The 22,443-nt window shown below is 65.0% G+C and overlaps 1 protein-coding gene across 1 annotated transcript; it reads left to right on the plus strand.

Moving 5' to 3' along the window:
- The first annotated feature begins 602 nt into the window (after positions 1–602).
- Positions 603–19,629, plus strand: KCNQ4 (potassium voltage-gated channel subfamily Q member 4). The gene is made up of 15 exons (XM_051794413.1): positions 603–619; positions 1,251–1,796; positions 9,962–10,052; positions 10,685–10,811; positions 11,604–11,779; positions 11,853–11,978; positions 12,090–12,200; positions 12,331–12,426; positions 12,653–12,741; positions 13,889–14,038; positions 16,613–16,830; positions 16,939–17,041; positions 17,168–17,299; positions 17,463–17,598; positions 17,727–19,629. Exons 1-15 carry the CDS (start codon positions 603–605, stop codon positions 17,943–17,945), a joined length of 2,337 nt encoding a protein of 778 aa, XP_051650373.1. The 3' UTR covers positions 17,946–19,629.
- The last annotated feature ends 2,814 nt before the right edge of the window (positions 19,630–22,443 follow it).

The following is a 22,443-nucleotide window of genomic DNA, read 5'->3' on the forward strand; positions in this document are numbered from 1 at the left end:
CGCTCGGGCCTCCCCCTCACTTCCCCCGGCCTCGGGAATCCTCCTTAAAGCCTCCCCAGAGTGGGGAACACCAGTGGCTCTGTGGGACCCCCACAGCTGGGGGCGAGTGGGGGGCAAAGCCAGCAAATCCTGGGATGGCTTCCCAAAACCTCTGCTCGTTCTGACAGCTGGTGCTGTGTTGATTCAGACTCCCTGGCTCCCCTCCAAAACCTCCCAGCTCCAGGCTCCATGGAAGTTCCCAGCGTTTGGGCAGGTGGGGAGGTGTGGATGGGACCTGCCCACTGCGTGCAGAGACCCACAGCCCTGGGAACAAAGCACCTCCCACCCGCCCTGGGTCACCTCCAGCGAGTGCCCACCTTGGTCCAGAGTCCTTTCCAGGTCACCTTAACCCTCCACAGCCCCGAGGCTTTAATCAATCCCAGGTGAAACCTAAACCTCCTCCCGAGGGGAATATGCTGAACAGAACGCGGCAGGATGAAGGTCAGGAGCGTCTGCTGGGGGGTGAGACGAGCTGGGGGGATGCTCAGGGCACTGTGTCCCCTCGGGGAGCACGTTTTGGGGGGGCTGCAGGGGTTAGGGTTGGAGGGGAGCACAGAGGAGACATGTGGGTTCTCCAAAGGTGTGAGAGCACATGGACGCTGCCAGGATGGGGCATTTGCCTCCAGCTTACTTGGAAAGGGAATTCCCAGCAGCCTGCCTGGTTTCCCTGCTGTTGGTGGGAGGTTGTGTGGAGCCAAGGGGAATGAGGTGGGAGAGCCAAGGGCTGTGGGTGTTGGCTGGGAGAACTCGGAGCCTGGCTCAAGGCTGAGTCTGCAGAGGGTGGGTGGGTGTGGATGTGGGATGCTCCACTGCCTCCAGAGGTGCTCCATCTCCTCCAGGGATGCTCCAACCTGCGTGGGTTGGGCACTCTCACTCTGGGATGTGTTTGGAATGTGGTGTGGGATGTGGTTTGAGATGTGAATCGGTTTGAGATGTGGTTTAGGATGCGATGTGGGATGCAGTTTGGGATGTGGTTTGGATATGATTCTGTTTAGATTGCAGTTTGGGATGCAGCTGGGATGTGATTTGGTTTAGGTTGCAGTTTGGGATGTGATTTTGGATGCAATACTGTTTGGGATGCAGTTTGGGATGTGGTTTGGGATGCGATTCGGTCTGGGTTGCAGTTTGGGATGCAGCTGGGATGTGGTGTGCGCTGCCCACTCCCGGGATGCTCCACACCCCGCACGCAGCAGGACACCCCCTGTCCCCAGAGACCCCGCGGGGTCCCCTCACCGGACCGGGGGGTGCCCAAGGCTCATCCACCCCCGGGGGGTGCCGCCGCCTCTCCCGCATCCCCGCATCCCCCTCCCGGCGCCCGCCCCGTCCCGCGGAGCCCCGGGGGCGGGGGCCAGGTACGGCGGGGCGGGCCGGGCGGGCGGGGGAGGTGGCGGGGGAGGGCCCGGCGGCGGCGGCGGGCAGCTAAAGGCAGGTGGCCCCGGGAGCGGCCCCGGGCTGGCTCGGGGGTCCCGCGCTGGCCGGGGCCATGCTGCGGGCGGCGGCCTGAGCGGGGCGGCCATGGCCGGGGAGCGGCGGCCGGCGCTGACGGCGGTGCGGACCGAGGGCGCGGGGACCCCCGCGGGCGGGACCCCCCCGCCGCCACCCCCGCCCCGCCGCCGGGGGCTGCTGGCGGGGCCGCGCCCCGGAGCCGCCCCCCGCCCCGCCGGGGCCCCGCGCTGCTGCCGCCGCCGCCTCCAGAACTGCCTCTACAACGTGCTGGAGCGGCCCCGAGGGTGGGCTTTCATCTACCACGTCTTCATGTGAGTACCGGGGCTGGGGGGGGTGCTCGGGGGGTCCCCGGTGCCGGCGGGGCGGCGGGAGCGGGCGCTGCCGGGGGAAGGAGCGCCCGGAGCACCGGGAGCACCGCGGGGCAGCCGCCGCTCCCCGCGAGCCCCCCCGGGCTCCGCCGGAGAAGTTTCTCCACCGGGAGCGTCCGGCGGGGGGGACGCGCCGGTTCCCGGTGCCGCTCCCGGTGCGATGGGAGCAGCGCGATGGGGGATCCGCCACCCGGGGGGACCCCGGGCGGGGCGAGTCCTGCGGCGGGTCCGGTGCGAGGAGCTGAGCTTGTCCCCGGGGATGGGACTCGGTCCCCGGGGATGGGATTCGGTCCCCTCGGTGACCCGGAGCCCCTTCCCGGGGGCACAGCAGGGAACCGGGTCACCGTCCTGCTCTGCCGCTGTCCCAGCCCGGGGTCTCTGAGCCTGGGAAGACCCTCAAAGGCAGGAGCCCCCCGAGGGCTCCAGCAGGTCTGGGTGGGAGCAGGGACCCTGTCCTGTCGTGCGTTGGGACAAGGCAGAAGTGCCAGCCCAGCACCCCCAGACCCGAGTCCGGGTGGGATGGGGGGCAGTGGGAGTGTTCTTGTCCCTGCTGTACCCCGGGAGCTGTGCCCGTTCCGGGGTCACTGTTGGTCCCCAGCACTGGAACATCCCTCTCCAGAGCCGGAGCCCGGGATGCTCCCAGGAGCACACCTGCTCCCTGCCCTGCTCGGTGTGTTTTCCCAGGCACTGTGATGCTGCTCCAGCTTTCCTTGCTGGATTTGAGCATCCAAAGGCTCTTGCCAAGCAGAAGCTTCTCCAAGACAAGCAGGCTCAGCTCAGGGCTGGGGAACAGCTTCAGCCCCTCGGGGGTGTTTCCTCAGAGGGGCTGCAGAGTTGGGGTGTCCATACCCCACTGGGAGGCCGTGGGGAGAGAGGGAGGCTCCGTGCTGGGGGGTTATTTTGGATTTCCCAACCTGGGACCCTCCCGCTCTGCTCCGGTGGCACTGCTGGGACACCGAGGGGACACTGCCAGGACACCACTGCCCCGGCCACGGGGAAGGAGGTGTTTTCCCTCTTTGCCTGGTGTGTGCCAGGCGTGTTCATGGTGCTGTGGGCTCGGCCCCTCTCTGAGAACGTGAGCCCAAGTGTTGCCTCCTTCCCTCTGCCCCCGGAGCGGTGCCGCCTCGTTCCCGGGGTGTGCGTGAGCTGGAGCTCGTTAAGAGGCAGGAAAATGGGTCTTGCCTAAGTTAGCACATCGAGCTGGCAGGATGAATTTGTCACTGGATAAAAGGGCACCTGAGCTCCCCGGGGAGCCGCCAGAGGAGCCCGGGGCCCATTTGTAACGCCTGCGACACCTCCGCAGTGGGCTCCCGCCAGAATTCCTGCGTGGAAAATACCACCCTTGGAAGAGCTTCTCCTGCAAGGAATTAGAGATGGCAGCCAAAGCCCCTGCCAGGGGAGGCAATCAGACTCTCTGGCGTAGGTGCTCACGGGCTGTGGAACAGAGATGCTCCCGCTCGTCTCGCAGCGGGGCCCTGCGTGTCCTTCACCGCTTCGCCCTCGTGATTCGAGCGTGTTTTGCCCCAGAAACAACCCAGCAGCTCCTCTTGCAGGGCCCACCAAGCCCCTCCAGACCCTGCTGGGCCTGGCCCCAGCTCTTGGGTGATGGGCTTTGTCCCACAAGACCGTGCAGCCATCGAGAGCAGGAGCAAAGCACCTTCAGCCTTCGCTGGGGAGGGTTTGTGTTCACTTGCTCACTTCATTTTAGGGCCGAGGCAGCTGCAGGGCAGAGTCCTGCCAGGGACCCCCCGAAGCCTGTGGGAAGACGCCACAGTGGGTGCAAGGTGTGGACATCTGTTCTGTGAAAGCCTTCCCTGTAACTGCTGCTCATTTCTGGCTCCTTCCAAGTTGTGTTGTGGGGTTTTTTTTCCTCTCCCGCAGCAGATGGGAGCTGCTAAGCTGTTGCAGTGGTGTTGAAGTTCTCAGGGATGATTTGTGTGCCTCGATACCTTTGTCTTTTTTTTTTTCCTACAAAAGAGGAAGAAGGTGTTGCCCCCACCCGGGGGGTAGCTGAGGCAGGGGGGGATGGAGCCCCCGGCCCGAGGTCGAGGCAGTGCTGGGGGCAGAGCCGTCCCCTGAGTGGCGGCTGCGCTGCCTCCCCCGGGCAGTCTTGGCTCCGAGGCAGGGCTGGGAACTGCTAAAATGGAAATACCCGCTGAGAAGTGACGCGCTTCCCTCCCCGGAGCAGCTCAGGGCTGGGAGCAGGAGCCGGGCTGAGCCCATCCCGTTTATTGACCGACTTCAGCCTCTTTCTGTCGGCAAATTGATCCCGAACGACTCCTTGAACCAGCGCCTGCTCCGGGCTGGGTGGTTTGGTGGCTGCACCATCTCTGCAGCCCCTGAGCCTGCTGCCAGCTCTGCCTGGGGGTGGTGTGGGCAGGGGTGCCCGTGCAGGTGGAAAGCCAAGGTTCTGAGGTGTGTGGAGTTGGCTGACCCCCTCCAGCCCCGCACTGACCATGGCACAGCCGCGCTCGCCGGGCTCACAAAGCTGCGTTTTGCTTGGAATGAGACTTTCGAGCCCCAGAGCTTATGGAGGAAATCCAGGAGCGAGCCCAGAGCATTAACCGAAAGGCTTTAGAGCCAGAAGGCAAAATATCAACTTCCTTTTCCAATCTCCTCCTCTTCAGCAAGCGGGAAGGCTGTTCCCTGCTCCCGGCAGAGCTGCCGTGGGCTCCTGCCCTTGGCACGGGCACGGCTGCGTGTCCCATCAGTGGGGGCTGCCCTGCCAAGGGGTCTCCTGCAGCCTGGAGCTGCACCACCCAGCTGTCCAGGTGTCCAGTTCCAGCTGTTCCTGCTGCCCACTGTGGCTTGTCCCTGCAGCAACCCCTCCTCACCCACCAGGCCCCCCCAGAGCGGCTCTCGGTGCCATCCGGGGTCTGGGAGCTTGTGTTGGTGGTTATGAAACTGCTCCTGGGTGCACCAGGAGCTCAGCTCAGCACTTTTCCCGTTCCTAGAGGAACATTTTCATACAGAACAGTTTAACCTGGAGCAAATTAGGGAAGACTGAGCCAGCAGCACCAGTAACAACCGCAATCCCCTGCCTGGAGCAGTGTCCCCCCTGCCAGGCCCGGTCCCCTGCCTGTGCCATTGGTGGCACCTTGCCTGGGTTTTATTTGCCTTGTGGAAGTGTCACCCTGTGCCTGGGGCAGGAGGGGACAGGAGCACAGAGCTCCATCCTTGTCCTTGCTGCGTGTTTGGTGCCGTTGGATCCCCATGGACGTCGTGGGGACAGAAGGGTGGCAGGTCCTGTCAGAGCCCCGGTGCCATCTGGCACTGGCTGGGTGATGCCAGGCAGGGCTCTCCTCGGCTCAGGGCTGGCCAGGCACCTTGGGGCCGTGGGAAATCCCAGCTGGCTCAGGGCAGCAGGACAGAGGGGGTGGGATGTGTCCCCTGTGCTCTGGGCAGGGACCAGGGTGCTGGCAGCTCGTCTGTGCCAGAGCATCCCTGTGCTCGGATCCTGTTATGGCAGAGGGCTGAGGTGGGCAGAGGGTCTGTCACCCCCACTTTTGTGTCCTCTGCCTCGTCACACCCCTCCACCATTGCTTGCAGAGTAGGAAAGCCCTTCCCTGCCATGCCGGGGGTGGCACTGTGGTCACTGCCCGCAGCAGCCCCAAATCCCAGCCCTTGCCATCCCACCCAGGACTGTTCAGAGGGCTGGAGCCGTGGCTGGTTTGCAGGGAAGCTGCTCCATCCCTGCTCAACGCTGACCCTCCAGCGCCTGCTCAGAAAAACCTCATTTCAAACTCCAGGCGTTTAACTTGTCCCCCCCAGGGCTGAGGGGGTGCCACAACCAGAGGGGCTGGAGGCTGTGCCCCCTGTGCCCTCTGAGGGCTGGCCCTGCTCGCCTTTCCTGGGTTTGAAAGGGGAGCTGGTTTGGGGGCGATGCCAGCGGGGAGAGGAGCAGGCACAGCACTTTCCCGGGCCCGGCGCGGTGTCACCGGGGCATAAAATTAAGCGGCTTCGGCGCAACATGAAACTGGGCATTGATTTTCCTTCCTGGCTTTTTCCCTTTTCCCGTTTTGCTGCTCCTGTCGGACCCCCCCAGCCCAGCACGGGAGGTGCCAGTTTTGAGGATGGGGTTGAGCCCCATTGCCAGGGGGTGCTTCACTGCCAGGGGGTGCAGGGGTGGTGCTGAGTCACCCTGGAGAGCTTTTGGATCTTTGTGTCCCCCCCCCCCCCGACAGCAACCCCCGGGGTGAGGCCCTAAACCTGCCCCCTCTGCCTGTGGGTGCTGCTGCCCTCCCTGCTTTGGGGGTCCCATCCTGCCTGGACTTCTCTGGGCCGTTCATGTTGCTGCACCCCAAATGTCCCCATCCCATCCCTTCCCCGGGCGCTGGAGGAGGGTGCCAGCCCCGATCCCTCCCCAGGGGTGCAAGGCCCAGCGGGCACAGGAGGTGCACTGGAAAACACTCTGGTTTCTTCCCCCCCCCTCCAGCCCAGCTCTTTGCCAGATGATTCAAGAGCAAAACTATCTCGGCTGCTCCGTGTGAGTGTCTTGGCACCATCCACAGGAGCCTTGTGACCGTGCTCCCCGTGGGGACCGCAGGGCCGGGGGGCTGGGGGTGGCACTGGGGTGCAGACACGTGCCCTGCCAGCGTGATGGACAATGCCATCAGCGGGATCTGGCTCCCAAAGAACAAAGGTGTTGGGGCCACGGGCTCGTGTGTGCTGTGGGACGTCATCTGGACGTCACCCTGCTGCTGTGGGTGCCGCCGGGTCCCTGCCGTGGGATGCAGCCTGAAGACAGGCTCTGCATCCCAGCTCTGCATCCCAGCTCTGCTTCCAGCCTCTGTCAGGGCACTGGGAACACCCCACCCTGCCTCACCCCTGGCTGTGGGGGTGAGGAGGGCTCTGGGAGCAGTGCCCTTCCTCTGCTGCTGCTGCTAACAGGGCCGGCTCTGAGCGTGTGCTGGGGTTTGTGGTGTTGGAGCTGCAGCGGGGCTGGACGGCTCCCGACTCCAGCTCTGGTTTCCCTGACCGTGGGGAAACACTCGGAGCTTTTCTGCTTCTCTTCTGTGCGGCGTGGGACGGACCCTGCCATGGTTACGGGCGCAAACAGGGCCGCTACACCCCGGTTATTTATATCCCCTGGAGCAGACAGGCCTCCTGCTCCACCTCTCCTGGAGGGCTGCTGGGGCGAGGGATGGGGATTTATGGGACACGCTGTTTATACAGCTGCAGAGGGTGCTCGGGGAGCTGGACCTCGCGGGATGGGGAGCCCGGAGGGTGAAACACCATCCCCATCCTCATCCCCACCAGAGCCGGGCTCGGGCGGTTTTGCTCTAAACAGGCGGTTCCAGCGGTGGCACAGCTGTGGGTACGGCCCGGGGCACCGTGAGGGGGCCAGGCTTGGCCGGGGAAGGGAGTCGTGCCGTTCCCGGAGCCTGCCTGCTCGCTCATCCCATGGCTGGGCTGTTTATCCTGCGGCGCGTGGTGTTTTCCTTCCGCTGAGTTATCACCCGGCACTGCCTGTGCCCCCGGTTCGGGGCTTCCCTGCAGGGCAGGGCAAAGCGGGGGCCGGGCCAGCCCTGCCGGGGCACGGGGCACCCAATGTCACCCCCGTCCCCGTGCTGGGGGCTGGGGGGCACAGCTGGGCGGGCTGTTCCAGCCCCATCCCGCCGCACAGGCTCCGAGGATCGCGGCTCGTCCCCGGCTATACCGGGGTGCAGCCGGGTGGGCACTGGGGGCCAACCGGTGCCCCCTTGCCCAGCACAGCTCTTCACCATCCGGGGCAGACTTGGCCCTGCTTCCCCTGAGCTCAGCAGCTTTCCCAGCTCACCTGTTCCTCCGCCGGCTCGGGAAGCAGCATATGGCAGAGTCCACCCTAATGAAGATTAATGGGAGGAGATTCACCTGCTCCGAGCCGGGCCCCTGCCGCGTTTTAATTATTATTTTGGGGAGGAGTGTTGCTGCAGACGGGCTCTGCTCCTGCTGGGTGACGGCAGCCGGAGGGGCCCGTCCCTGTGCCCAGGCTGCTGGTGGCACATCCCGTGGTACATCGCCTCCCGTGCTGGCAGGGAGGGGTGTGGGACTCTGCGGGGAGGGGGCTGGAGATGGGAAGTTTATTGGGGAGAGGTGAAACAGTGGCTCAGCTACAGCAGCATCTGCTCTCTCCATTCCCCAGGATGCTGGAGCAGGGGAACGGGGAGACAGCGAGGCTCCTGCCGGGTTCTATCCCACTGTCTCTGCCCTCTCCCCATTTCCCTGGCGGTGTTCCTTGTTTTTTCAGCCCCCTTGGTAGGTGGGAAGAGCAGTGAATTGGGGTGGGGATCCTGGTGCTGCCGGCACACCGTGGTCTTTGACGGAGGGGTCGGTGTGGGACACCCCCCTTGTAGTGGGGTGGAGCTGCTGAGAGCAGCATTCCTGCCCCGGAGGAAAGGGGGAATGCTGATTCCCGGCTTCCCGCGCCGCCTTCAGGCATCTGACCCTTCCCTAAGCCGCTTAGGCGCTGCCGGCGGCCGGGCCGGGGCGTTTGCCCAGGCTTTGCGAGTTAATTCCTAGCAGGTGATGCGTTCCCAGGAAGTTTCTTTCCCAGCCGGCCCCGTGGGGCCTCTCATGCCTGTATCCTTCCCCAAATCCCGTGGGATGCCGAGGGGGCCGGGTGGGAGGCATCCCCACCGCGGCGGGGCAGGTTTCCAACCCGGTGGGTGACGTGTGGGGCTCCGGCTCGGTACCAGAGCCAGGGCCACCCACAGCAGGTCCCCGTGGGATCAGCGTGTGCCCGGGGCCCGGAGACCCCCCCCAGCACCGCTCCCTGGATGAGGAGGGAGGCACAAATCTTTGCAGGCTGGGAGATTTCTGCCTTCTCTTCTGCTTTGTGCCTCGCTGCCCGTGTAATTGCCTGCGAAATCCTGCCTGGATAATCTTTATTGCTGATGATGCACAAAGCTGAGAGCTCTACCCTGGGCTGTGTTTCCCTCCTCAGCCCGGTGCCCAGTGCTCCCTGCCCACAGCACGGGGGCACCGCTGTGCCCGCAGGGGTTAATTCCAGAACTGCTGCGCCGGAGGAAAGAGCCCCAATTAATAATTCAGAGGGAGAAGGAACTGGCTCCAACCTTCTGCCTTGCGGGTGGGGAGTGCCCGGGAGAGGAGCATCATCCTCTGCAGCGAGGGCAGGGGGGTGACAAGGCTGTGACACCCCGGGCCCCTTCGTGCCTGTTGGTGTGTGGCTCCAGCTCTCCCTCCTCCATGCTCTGCATCCAGCACTTCTCCCATTCCCTGTGGTTTCTCTGCTGTCAGTCCCATCTCCAGCAGCACTTTTGGGGGAAGGGGGACCCACCTGTCTCCTTTAGGCTGGGCACTGAGTTTCGGGTGCTACTCCCCAGCCCTACTGTGGGGTGACGGTGCTGGAGGGGGGGAGATGGGTGCCCCCCAGCTCGGGGACAGGGTGCCAGGGCCACTGCCAGCCTCAGCCAAGCCATCCCAGTGCTGCCCAGTGGGACATGGGTTCCCGGAGCCGGCTCTGACGGAGCAGTGGCCCTTTGCCGTCACGTGGGCCCGTGGCACAAGCCCTCCACTTTCCTTTTTTAGAATAGCTGGATCAGGGGAAAAAAAATGTATTTTTGGAGTTTCATTTGCTTCAGCTTCAGAGTCTACTTCTTTCCCCCCCCCCTCCTTACTTTAAATGGGCCAAAGCCCCTGTTTCCTGAGCCCAGCGCTCGGGGATGAACAGCCCCGGAGCAGCTCCCTGGGGACCCTTCCCCTGGGTCGGCTGTTCCCAGGTGGTCCCCGTGGCCCTGGCAGGTCCCCACGGTGGCAGTGGTGCTGGGGACAGTCTGGAGAAGCTCTGGTCCCCTTTCTGCAGCAGCAAAACTCTCCACGGTGTGGGACCCCTCATCTCCCTCCCTGCCTTTAATTAAGAGCCGAGGCAGGGCCGAGGTGGAGCCTGGCACCGAGCCCCACGGCTGCTCCCGGGCTCCCCAGTGGCTCCATGCCACCATCTAGGGGCAAACTGTGGCTCTGGTGGCTCAGCCACGGCCGTGGAGGTCTTGGCTGGGGGGCTCAGGCTGCGAGTGGGGGGCAGCACTGTGGGCTGGGCTCCCCTGGCTGCCCCAGTGCTCGGGTCCCCCGACCACCCTGGTGCCCTCACTGACACTCTGCCCTTCCAGATTCCTCCTCGTCTTCAGCTGCCTGGTGCTGTCGGTCTTCTCCACCATCCAGGAGCACCAGAAACTGGCCAACGAGTGCCTCTTCATCCTGGTAAGTGATGCAGGAGCAGGGCTGGGGCTTGAATTCCCCCTCCCCACATTGCACCCTGAAAGACTCGGTCAAGATCACGGACAAAACTCCTCCGACCCTCTCCCAGCCCGGCCGTCCCCGATGATCCAAGGATGGCAGCCTCTCTGGCACGCTGGGGTGGAGCTGGGGGTGGCCTTGCTGGGGGTGTCCCCACGGCTCAGGGGGGGTCCATCCCGCCCCAGTCCCTCTGTGCTGCAGAGAGGCATCAACCGCTGGAAAAGGCAGGGCAGGAGGGGCTAAAAAAGGCAACTTTCCCCCAAACTGTCAGAAAGAGCTGACGCGGGACTTCTCCCGAGTGATGGAGACTAAATTGGGAAGGTCCTTGTGACTTTCCTGCGAGTAAGCAGAACGGGGGCTTGTTCGTGCGAGAGGTAGGAGGACAATGCTGACGGTGGAGGAAAAGGACCCAGCTCAGAGCGAGGCAGGAGAGCCGGGACGCTCAGACAGCCCCGACGGCTGCGGCTCCCGTCTCACTGCCCCCGTTCCCCCGGGGCGGCTCCCGTGGCCTTGGGGGGACACCATAGCACTATTTCAGGTTTTGCCCCCCCAAGCTGAGTCCCCCTGCCCCCCCCTCACCCCTCTCTGCCCCTCAGGAGTTCGTCATGATCGTGGTGTTTGGCATGGAGTACATCATCCGCGTCTGGTCCGCCGGCTGCTGCTGCCGCTACCGGGGCTGGCGGGGCCGGTTCCGCTTCGCCAGGAAACCCTTCTGCGTTATAGGTATGGGGTTGTGCTGGTTTAAAGGTAAGCCAGCAGGGGAAACGAACCCAGCTCAAAAGAGAGATTGCAAGTCAGAATAACAATTCAATGAAATAATACAATAAGTACGATTATACGGGCAAACAATTGGTTTTAACCCACAAACCCCAAATGTATAACCCAGCGCCCTGGGGCGTGAACAGAGTGGTGTTCGTTGGGCCCCCTGAGTCCAAAGTAAAAGGAGAGGGGAAAACACCTGTTGGTGAGAGTGGTGGTGCAGTCTGGTCAAGAGTGGTGGTCTCAGTCTGGTCGAGAGTGGTGGTCTCAGTCTGGTCGAGAGTGGTGGTCTCAGTCTGGTCGAGAGTGGTGGTTTCAGTCTGGTTGAGAGTAGTGGTCTGTAGTCTGGTTGAGAGTGGTGGTCTGCAGTTTTCCTCTGGATCCCACAAGTGGTTAAAAAAGTCCCAAGACCCCAAGCTTATATATCCTCCAGTTCAGGCAGGAATGCCCAGTGCCTCCCTCAGGGTGGGGAGTTCCACACTGGGTGTGAGGACAGGAGCATCCTCCTATCTTGCAGGCCTCTTAACACCCAGTTTATGGCCTGAGGAGTCAGGGCTGCTCTGGGCAGAGGGTGTAAATGGTCTATTGATAACAGTTCCTGGGCAATGGCATGGAGGGCTATGGAATACACAGATTTGGGTTACACCCACACAGCGATGAACTGGTCCCAGCTGTTCTAACTAAGCCACGGGTTTTGGGGGGATGGCAGCGTTTGGGAAAAGCCCCACGCCCCTGACCTTGGTTTCCCCCTGCCAGATTTCATCGTCTTCGTGGCCTCGGTGGCCATCATCGCCGCCGGCACCCAGGGCAACATCTTCGCCACGTCCGCGCTGCGGAGCATGCGCTTCCTGCAGATCCTGCGCATGGTGCGCATGGACCGCCGCGGCGGCACCTGGAAGCTGCTGGGCTCCGTCGTCTACGCCCACAGCAAGGTGAGGAGGCCCCGTCCCTCACCGCGCCCCCCATCCTGTGCCCCCCCTCACCCCTCGTGCCCCTTCCCCCCAGGAGCTCATCACCGCCTGGTACATCGGCTTCCTCGTGCTCATCTTCGCCTCCTTCCTCGTCTACCTGGCCGAGAAAGACGCCAACGTGCAGTTCGCCACCTACGCCGACTCGCTGTGGTGGGGCACGGTAAGCTGGGCTGCCACGGCCCCCCGGCCCCGGGAGGGGGACGAGGAGGGTGGGATGGGGCCGCGTGGGGAGAGCTCCCTCCAGGCCTCGCCCTGCTCCGCCCCCGGGCAGGTGACGCTCACCACCATCGGCTACGGGGACAAGGCACCGCAGACGTGGCTGGGCCGGATGCTGGCTGCCGGCTTCGCCCTGCTCGGCATCTCCTTCTTCGCCCTGCCCGCCGTGAGTAGGGCTGGGAGGGGGGTCCCTGCGCCTCGTGCCCCGCAGGAATCGCAGGAAAAGGGGCAAACCCACCCCTGTGCGGGTGCCAGCCTCTGCCAGCACCCACAGCCCCGTCCCCTCCCGTCCCCAGGGGATCCTGGGCTCCGGCTTCGCCCTCAAAGTGCAGGAGCAGCACCGGCAGAAGCACTTCGAGAAGAGGAGGACTCCGGCGGCAAACCTGATCCAGGTAGTGCAGGGCTGGCGTGTCCTGCCCCGTCCCTTCCCAGGAATGCTCTGCTGTGCCCCCTCTCCTCCTCCGCCTGCCCCTGCCTGCTGCAGGGAGCACCCAGACCCCGTGTCCAACACTTGGCTCCTTTGGGCTGGGCTCTGTGGTGGCCGGGGGGATGGAGGGGTCAGTGCGGGGTGTCTCACCCCCCGACTGATCCCGATTCCCGTGGTCTCTCTCCCCGCAGGCTGCCTGGCGCCTGTACTCCACCGACATCAGCCGGGCGTACCTGACGGCCACGTGGTGTTACTACGACAGCCTGCTGCCCACCTTCAGGTAGGCAGGGCAGGGGGCAAGGGCTGAGGGGCTCCTGGGGGGTCTCTGTGGGGATGAGCAGCCCAGGAGGGACCATGTGGAGCCGCCGAGGGCTCGGTGGGGTCAAGCAGCACGGACACTTTCCTCAGCCCTGGATCGCTGGAGCACAGCATCTGCTGGAGTGTCCAGCAGCCTCCTCCACCCTCATCATCCTCACAGCACCCAGCACTCATCCCACCCTCTCGCCCCATCCATTGCCTTCCTCCAGCACCACCGTGGGGAACAGGACGGTGTCACCCGGCACAGGGAGCCCCTGGCTGGGGACATGGAGCTGCAGCTGGATGGGAGCCGGCTCCGAGTGTGGACCCAGATGGACATGGTGGGATCCAGTGGGAGCCCCATGGCCCATCCCTGCAGAGTTCTCCCTCCCATGGCCCCTGGGATGTAGTTGGGTGGATCAAAGAACCTCCAAAGCTTTTCCAGACTCTCTGTGTGTCCCCATCACCCCGAGCTCACCAGGGTTTGCCACCCCTGTGCCTCATCCCTGCCTGTGCATCCTGCCCTGTTCCACCCTTGTGTTCCTTTGCAGGGACAAATTTGTTCTTCTTCTGTTCCACCTTTTGTTTTTCCAAAGACAGGGCTCTTAACAGCCCCAACAGCGAGTCCCTCTGGTCCCTGACCGAGGAGATGCAGCTTCCCGAGCATCACCACCTGAGATCATGGGGGGCTTCACCTGCTGGGCCAGGAGCCACTTCCCCTGCAGTGGGGAGCTGAGATAGAGCCAGACTCAATCCCTGTTGGATCTGAGCTTTTCCCTCATGGCTACTCCAGCTGTGCCCAGACCCCTGGATCTGATGGTGGCAGGTTCCCCTGTCCCCATCCAAGGCGTGTCCTGCCTGTCCCTGCCTGACCCATCCCTCTCAGCACAGGTCCAACCCCTCCTCTCTGTGGGACCCTATCCCAGCTCCCCCTCCCCATCCCCCCCAAATTCCTCAACCTGCTACTAAGAACCTATCTTTTGAACAAAAATGTTGATTTTTTTTTTTTTTTCTTCTTGTTTTACCCCGGTTTTGCTTTGGTTTGTGCTCAGGAGGACCCGGCGCTGCTCGGCCTTGGTTTGCTTTGGAAAATTTAATTTCTCCTTGTTTTTATTTCGCCCCGACCTCAGAGAGCTGGTACTTATGTTTGAGCACTTGCACCGAGTTCGCAACGGAGGATTTAGGAACTCAGAGGTGAAAAAATTGCCCGACAGAGCCCCACCAACTTACCTCTCCTTCACCCCTGCCCAGAAAAGCCTGGCCACGTGTTCAGGGGAAAGGTAGGAGGGGGCAGCCCCCGTGTTCTCCCTCCTCTCTGCTCTGTCTCTTCTGCTCCTCTGTGTCCTCCTGCGATGCCACCGCGGTGCCATCACTGCCAGACTGGACCCCAGCAGTGCCCACCACCCCAAACTGACCCTGCTCCCTGCTCAGGGCCCTGCTGGAGTCCATCCTGCTCCTGGCACTGCTTCCAGCACTGTTCCCCGCTCCAGAGTGGGCATGTTTGGTCCTCAAGGACAAACTCTGGGCTGTTGTATCTTTGTGAAGCCCCTTTTTTATGTGGCTCTGGCACGGGGACTTGGCACGGGGGAACCAACCGTGGCAGAAAACACCCTGGCAGAGGCAGCACTGCCATGTTGTGGGGATGGGGCCGTGTGGCCTCGTTGCAGAGCCAGGCAAGGAGCAAAGCCCAGAGCCTGTGGTGTGAGAAGGGCTGCCCCTGCCCCTGGCAGTGGGAGCAGCGATGCTGAGCTGCCCCAGTGCCCACCAGGAGAGGCAAGAGGGGGTCAGGGCTGCCGTGCTGCTGGTGGTGGCTGCTCTGCCCCGTGTCCCCGGTCCCCTTGGCTGAAGAGCATCCTGGAGACCCCGGTGTGCCACCGTGGCTGCTGGCCAACCCCCCACAGCACTGGCACATTGGCACAGGGCCCTGGGCCAGCAGCAGGGTGAGGTGGGGGGAGGCACCGTGCCTCTGTGTCCCCTGTGCTGCCAGATGTGGCACAGCGTGGGTGAGTTTGGGCTCAGGGGGCTCCCTTGCAGCAGCACCAGCCTGGGCTCGGTGTCCTGGTGACCAGGGGAAGGACTGCACCCCCTCTCCGGGGGGCCCGAGCCCCCCCATCTCCTCCGCGAGCATCACCTTTCATAACATCTCATCTTCTCTCTCTCCTCCCCTCTCCTGCTCACCCCCCTCCTCTCCATCCCTCCAACCTCCCCCCCCAAACCTCCCGTGCCCCCCCCAAGCTGGAAGGAGGAGGACGTGCAGCCCCACAAGTGTTTGCGGCTCAGGTAACGCTCGGCCCCGGCGGAGGGCGGGGACCGGGGGCCGCGGAGCCCCCGCGGGGTTCGGGGGGTCACCCACGCCCCGTCCCAGCGCTCGGCACCGCGTCCCGTCACCGAACCCTCCCGGCAGAGCCGCGGAACCGGAACAGGCGCCGCGTTTATGCAGGACCTACACAAACAATGCCGCCTCCCCCGGCAGAGGCGGTACCGCGGGGCTGGAGCCGCGGGAGATGCTCAGCGGTGGCACCTCGGCACCCCGCGCCCACGGGCCCGGGGGGTCGGGAATGTGGCCCGGGATGCTGCGTTTTCCACCCCCGGCCGCGGCTGACTCTCTTTTCTCCTGTGTCTCTGCCCTGACCCTCCAGCCCCATCTTTAGTGGTAAGAGGAGGCTCTTGCAGACGTGGGGCACGTGGAGACGGAGGTACCGTGTCCTTGCTGCCTGCCCGCGCTGGCTGCCTGCCCGTCCCGGCGGAGAGTGGGACCGGGAAGGGCGGGATGCATGGTGCTCCGTACCTGGATGCCTGCTGACTGCGGCGTGGGGAGGGCTGGGGAGTGAGGCAGAGCAGGGGGAGGCTGAAGGGGGGGTCCTTCTGCAAGGCAGGGGGGTGTCTGTGCATGGCCTGGGCCCAGCGGTCTCTCCCCACTGTCCCCCACCGGCTCCCACAGCAGCCCTGCCTCAGTTTCCCCATCGTGCATCGTGGATGGGAATGCCAAATCCAACCAGCTGATGCACCCGGATTGACCCCATCCCACCCCTGTCCCGCAGCCTGGTCTCTCAGGACACAGCCATTCCCATCCTCCGGACCAGCAGCCTGCATGGGGAAGGGCTCTACCCCTGCCTCCACCCTGCCTGTACCCCTGCCTTGCCCTGTGACTCCTGGCCCAGGAAATCCAGGAGTCTCCCCAGACGCTGGGATTCCACGGATCCTGTCCTGCAGCATGGGTGGGATTTGCTCCTTGTCCTCCCTGGCTTTGGAGTCCTGCCCCGTGCATCCACTTGGCCTCCCGAGGCTCAAGCTGTGCTTGGGGTCCCAGATCATGCAAAAGGCAGCATTCAGGGGGTGTTTTTGTGTAGGTCCTACATAAATGATGCCTGGTGTTTCCCCCCAGTCCAGTGGAGTGGCTGGTTTTGGGAGCAGAGCTCGTGTTAGGGCAGGAGCAGAGCCTGGATTAGGTGGTGCAGCCTGGAGGAGGAGGAGGAGGGTGCCCGGGGTGCCCTGTGCCAGAGGGGATGGAGTAGGAGCAGGGCTGCTCCCACCAGCCTCTGTCAGTGGCTCTGCCACATGTCCCCCACTGCCACACCTGTCTGTCCCCACTCTCCCTGTCTGTCTGTCACCTCCTTTCTCTGCTCTTGGCACAAAAGAAAAAAAGGTGTTCAGAGGAGTTAAACCCCAGAGCTGCCCCCGCCGTGGTACCGCCTGCTCCTGGCCTGGCTCGTGCCTGCCGCGTGCCAGGGGGGCTCTCCATGAGCTCAGCACGGCCACCCCCGCCACGGTGGGCACCACATGTGCCCGCTGTCCCCTTCCCCACCCCCCCGGTGACGCCACCTCCCTCCCCCCACCCCACTGTCCCCCCACAGCAACAAGATGGGGCTCAAGGAGCGGATCTGGCTGAGCAGCTCCCAGCGCCAGGGCAGCCGCGGCCGCCAGCAGCTGGGGCCCCCCCTGCACCGCTCCCCCAGCACCGAGGACGTGCCCGAGGCCACCAGCCCCACCAAGGTGCAGAAGAGCTGGAGCTTCAACGACCGCACCCGCTTCCGCGCCTCCCTGAGGCTCAAACCGCGGACCCCGGTTGAGGGTGAGCCCTGGGACTGCTGGTGCGGTCTGGGACACGCTGGGGGGGCTGCAGGTGTTCTGGGGGGGCAGCCCTGGGTCTCTGCCATCCACCTGCTCTTGGCACCCGCAGCCGACTGCCCTCAGGAGGACAGCGGCGAGGAGAAGGGCTCCCACTGCGACCTGACCTTCGAGGACATCATGCCAGCGGTGAAGACCCTCATCCGGGCTGTCAGGTGAGACTGTCCCCTCCCACACCCCCCGGGCACCTCCCTGTCAGATGAGACCGTCCCCTCCCGCACCCCCCGGGCACCTCCCTGTCCCTCCCCAGTGCCCCGCAGCCAGCCCGGGTGTCCCTGCAGGACCCTGAAGTTCCTGGTGGCCAAGAGGAAGTTCAAGGAGACGCTGCGTCCCTACGACGTCAAGGACGTCATCGAGCAGTACTCGGCCGGGCACCTGGACATGCTGGGCAGGATCAAGAGCCTGCAGACACGGTGAGGTGCCCTGGAGCTGGTGGGGTTCCCTGGGTCTCCCCCCACGAGATGAGGTGCTGGCCCATTGCTGTGGGTGGGACATGTTCCCAGAGCCCTCTCCCCATCCCCTGTGGCCTCACACACCCTCGAGAGTGACGGGCTCTGTCCTTTCCTTCCCTGCCAGCGTGGACCAGATCATGGGCAGGGGGGCCCTGGCTGTGGACAAGAAGGTGAGGGAGAAGGGGGAGAAGCCGGCGCTGGAGATGGAGCTGGTGGACGAGCTCAGCATGATGGGGCGCGTGGTCAAGGTGGAGCGGCAGGTCAGGAGGGGACACCCCCAGGGAATGTGCCCCCGTCCCTTTGGCACCCGCGGGATGGGGGAACTGAGATTCCCGTGTCCCCTCCCGCGGGGGGGGACCGGCTCAGCCCCACCCTGCCCACCCTGCAGGTGCAATCCATCGAGCACAAGCTGGACCTGCTGCTCGGCCTCTACTCCCAGTGCCTCCGCAAGGGCTCCACGAACTCCTTCAGCCTGGCAGCCGTGCGGGTGCCGCCCTGCGAGCCCGACATCACCTCCGACTACCACAGCCCTGTGGACCACGAGGACATCTCGGCCTCCGCCCAGACCCTCAGCATCTCCAGGTCGGCCAGCGCCAACATGGACTGAGCGGGAGGCAGCGGGATGGATCCTGCCCACGTGGGATGGGGTGCTGGGAATGCTGTGGCACCACCGGCCCTGCCCAGCCCCGGCCCTCACCGTGTCACTTGAGCCAAGTCTTCCTCTGCGGGGGCACAGCTGCAATGGGGTGCCCGCTCTGGGGGCGCAGTGGGAGCCCATGGCATGGCCAGACCACGCTCTTGGGATGCTCCTGCCCTTCCTGGGGCATGAAACACCCCCCCCCAGCTCCTGAGGCCCTGAGTGCTCCCCAGCCAAGGCGGGGAATGCTCCAAGCTGGCCCAGTCTCCTGGGGTTTGGCTCGTACCCCAGTCCCAGCTCTCAGGACATGTCCAGCTCCCCAGTGGGGTCCTGCCTGGTCCCCCCCGGAACTGAGCTGGGATCACCACCAGCTATGCAAGGTCCCACCTCCCTTCTGCTGCCGGTGCCGGGCGGGGCTGTGGGGGCACAGCCCAGTGTGGTTTGACCTGCATCGCTCGGGGTCAGGGCAGCAGCAGGGCCCCCCCTGTTTGGGGAGTGGGGGTCTGTCCCCCCCTCACCGGGCTGCACCTCTCTAGAAGCACAGCAGAGCCTTCTGCCTGCCCGTGCATGCTCCCAGGGCAATATATATATAGAAGATATATATATATATATATATATATATTTATGCAATAATGTCTTAATATGCAACACCCCCGGGAAGAGCAACCTGAGGGGACATAGGCAATAAGCAACCCCCCTGCCAGCTCACAGGGCTGGATCCTGCTGCCTGTGGGGACCCTGGAGGTCCTGGGGGCTTGGGGCCAGGTGAAAAACCTTCCCCCAAGGGTGGCCCTGGAGCTGTGAAGCTGGGCAGGGGCTGTGGAGGAGGCAGGGATGCAGGCACAGGTACTGTCCCCAAGGAGCATCCCTCCCTCTCCTGCTCTTGCTTAGAGGATTCCCTCCCTGCCAGGTCCTGCGGTGCTCAGTTTGTCCCTCCCCGTGTCCCTGTCCCCTCCGTGGTCCGGGGAGCATGGGCCGGGCCTGGGGGGGTGACTGCCTGGTGGGGACAGGGGGATCTCCTTGCATGTCACCTGCAGCAGAGCCACAGCAGCTGCTGTGCTGCTCCAGTCCCGTTCCCAGGCTGGTTTCCAGTCCGGCAGCGCTGGGCTGAGCCAGGCTGGAAGCGATTGTGGTCGTGCCAAAGTTTGCCAGGCTGGAGCTGGCGGCAGCTCCTGCCCAGCCGGGGGTCCTGGGGGGGTGACACCCGCGGTGAGGGATCTGCCCTGGGCTGGCAGGATCCCATCGATCCCCTCACTGCCAGTGCAGCCCCTCTCTGGGATTCAGACCTTTGCATCCTCGCCCGGCCGTGCCTCTGCTCCTGAGAGTGGGGACCTCCTGCCCTGCTCCTTTTCCAGCCTCCTTAGTGCATGTGGCCAGCACGGGCCGTGCCAGAGCTGCTTGCAGCCCCCCCAACTTGCTCCTGCACCGCCCTTGACCCCTCCCCTCGCCCCGGGGGTGGGACACGAGGGGAGGGTGGGGTGTCGGGGATGGGCGGGAGGTGGGTGGGTGCCGGGGAGGGTGCCCGGCCGCGGGGCGAGGGTGCATGTGACAGCTTTGCCCGCAGCCACACGCAGGAACTAACTCGTAGGACCCTCCCCCGGGGCTGGCTGGTCCCCGCAGACCTCCCGAGCCAGCGGTAGTTACCTCACTTGATTAACTTATTAACTTATTTGTTTCATTAAAATTTGGAGTAGAGGCTGCCTTGCCTGCTGCCGACTCTCTCCCGGCTCTCCCGAGAGGTGGCACTCCAGCCCCGCCGCCGAGCCGTGGTCGGGGGACAGGAGCGTCCTGCCAGGGGACACGGGCGCCCGGCCAGGGAACAGAGGCATCCGGCCGCCTCCCTGACCCCCCTGGGGCTCCCCGTGAGCTGCACCAGCCCCCCCCCCAGTGGGATCGGGGCCCCGGCTCCAGCTCCATCGCCCTCCTCAGCTCCGTCACACCGCGTGCCTGGGGGGTGCGGGCCTGATGCCACCGCAGAGGGGGCCCGTGCCCTGCTTTTGGCACCTCGTGGGGTCGCTGTGCCCCCATCTGCCTCTTTGGAAGTATCACAGTGTGCCCCCTCCTCAAAGGGCATGACTCTGTGATGTCCCCAAAGCCATTCCAGGGAGGTGAGGGTGTGAGCCCCCTTCCCCAGGAGACCCCAGTAATCCGGGGACAGTGAAGCCTTGGCCCCATCCCTGTGTGCTGGCACCCTGCAGAAAACAAGTCCCCCAGCCTGCAATGTCAGGGGGCTGGGGAGGCCCCTTCCCGTGCCTCTGGCTGGGGAGGAAGCTGGGGCTGGCTGCAGGTCAGTCCCTGCCTTTCCTGGCTGCTTCTTGCCAAGAAATTTGCTCCTGGATCGTCTTGGAGCACGGCAGTGGGCCGAGCACTGCAGAGGCCAGCACCTCCCTGCCCCAACCATGCTGGCCCCACTGCCCCCAGAGCTGCCCCAGCCTGCTGGGACGGGGGTCTCAGGGTTGTTCCAGCACCTGGATTCCATGGACTGCCCTGTGTGTGGGGCACAGTCCCTGGGGTTTGCCTTTGAGGGGGATCCAGGATGTGACAGCACCCTGAAAGCCACGGTGGCACTTCACCAGCCTCTCCCGTCATTCCCAGCCAGCTGAGTGGCTTTCCCGGGTGGGTTTGGAGGGAGGCATCCCTCCAACGGTGGGATCAACACCCTGCCATGGGCTGTGCATCGCTGGGTGCTTCCCACGGGAGTGGCAGTGGGTGCAGCTCAGCAGAGCCTGTGTGTGTCTGTGCTGCTCCGTGGGGACAGCCCACCTGGGCGTGGGGCTTTTCCACGGCTCTGTGGGGTGGGGATGGGGTCCTGGGACCTGCTCCCTCCCCCGGCGTGGCTGGAGGTGGTGGCAAAGGCAGGGTGGGCGGGCGTGCCAGCCCCTGGCACTCGGCTCTGCCTCCCGCGATCACATGGGCCCAAGGTGCCCTGGCAGGACTTTGTCCCCCTCCACTGGGTCTGCCCCGCGTGTGCCAGAGGCTGCCACTCCCCGGAGAGGGGACACACGTGAGGGAGGACGCCAGCGCCAGAGGGACCCGGGGAGCCGTGCCCCCGCGGTGCCAGCTGGCTGCATCCCGCCGGGGCGACGCTTGGCAGGCGGAGCAAAGCCCCGGGAAGGGGGTGAGGGGTTGCTCCAAACACTTGGACTTGTCGCCGCTCCCGCCTCCGCACACCAGCTCTTATCAGCTGGCGGGGGGGCAGCGCTGTCACGGGGATGGGAAGGGGCCAGCTGTTCCCGCAGCGCCCCACGGCGTCCTGCGGGCTGTGCCAGGGGGCTGGCGGGGGAGCAAGGACGGGTAGCGGCGGGCTGGGATGTCCTTTGTGCCAGTGGCTCTGCTTTGTTCCCGAGGGTCTTGGGGAATTTGTGAGTCACTGCGGATTCCTCTCTGTCCAGTCACGGAGCAAGTGTGCTTGGAGACAGCCGGACTCTGGGCTGGACGCAGTTCCTTCCTGCGGCGCTCCAGCCCCAGCGCTGCCCAAGGACACATTTACAGGAAAAGGCCCTTCCAGGAGCTCTGGCCGCGCAGCCGGGGCGGGGGGGGGATGTCCCTGAGGACGGGGCTCCTGCAGGACCCTCGTTCGGGCACCCAGCGCTCCCTGGGGTCCCGGGGAGCAGGCGGCCCTCGTTCCCAGTGGGATTTGGTGCTCCCCGTGCGTGGATACATGGGGTGAAGCGCACCCTGAGCACAGCACCCGCCCCAGGGCTCAGCCAGGAGCCCTCCAGCCACGGCCACGCAGGGAACCCCGCTCCCCCCGCGGTGCTCCCGTCCTGGCTGCCATGAGGCATCTTCGAGGAATCCCTTGGCAGCGCCGGGAGGTGCTCCCGGCGGGGCAGGGACAGCAGGAGCCCCGGCGTGGGCGGCTGGAGCCCCGCAGCAGGTGCTGGTGCTCCGGAGGGAACCAAAGCCTGGGGGGGTGGCCAAGACCCCCCGTCCTCGGTCCCCGAGCACAGGGCTGGGTGCTGGCAGCGGGGACAGGGGGCTGGCTCCGAGTGACACCGACTCCGTGCCCTGGGCTGTGACGGGGTGTCCCTGTCTCGCTCGTATCCAGCTTCCCGCTGGAAGGGGAAGGCACGCAGCTTCCTCCTCTCTCTTCCCCTTCTCTCCACACACCTTGCCCCGGAATGGGGAAATCCCCCACGATGGATCCCCGGGAACCCCCTGGACGGAGCAGGGAGCGCTGGAAGGGCAGCCGGGACCCCCCATTTTGCGAGGGCACCGGCGGGGAGTGGGGGGCACGGGGATCAGGATCCGGGGAGACCCCGGCCCCGCGGGCAGAGAGGTATCGTCGGGGACCCCGGGCGGGGGGGCGACCAGTCCGGGGCTCTGTCGCCCGTCCCGCCGGGAGCCCCGGGCCCGACCCCCGCCCCGCTGCGCTCCGCCCCGGCCGGTCGCGGCTGCCCCGGCGCCTCCCCCGGCGCCCCCCCGGCCGGGGCGCGGTTATAAAGGAGCGGCGGGGCCGCGGCGGCGG

This window comes from Manacus candei, unplaced genomic scaffold, assembly GCF_025592945.1.
Source record: "Manacus candei isolate 608988 ecotype Guabito, Panama unplaced genomic scaffold, ASM2559294v1 h1tg000038l, whole genome shotgun sequence".
Classification (NCBI taxonomy): domain Eukaryota; kingdom Metazoa; phylum Chordata; class Aves; order Passeriformes; family Pipridae; genus Manacus; species Manacus candei.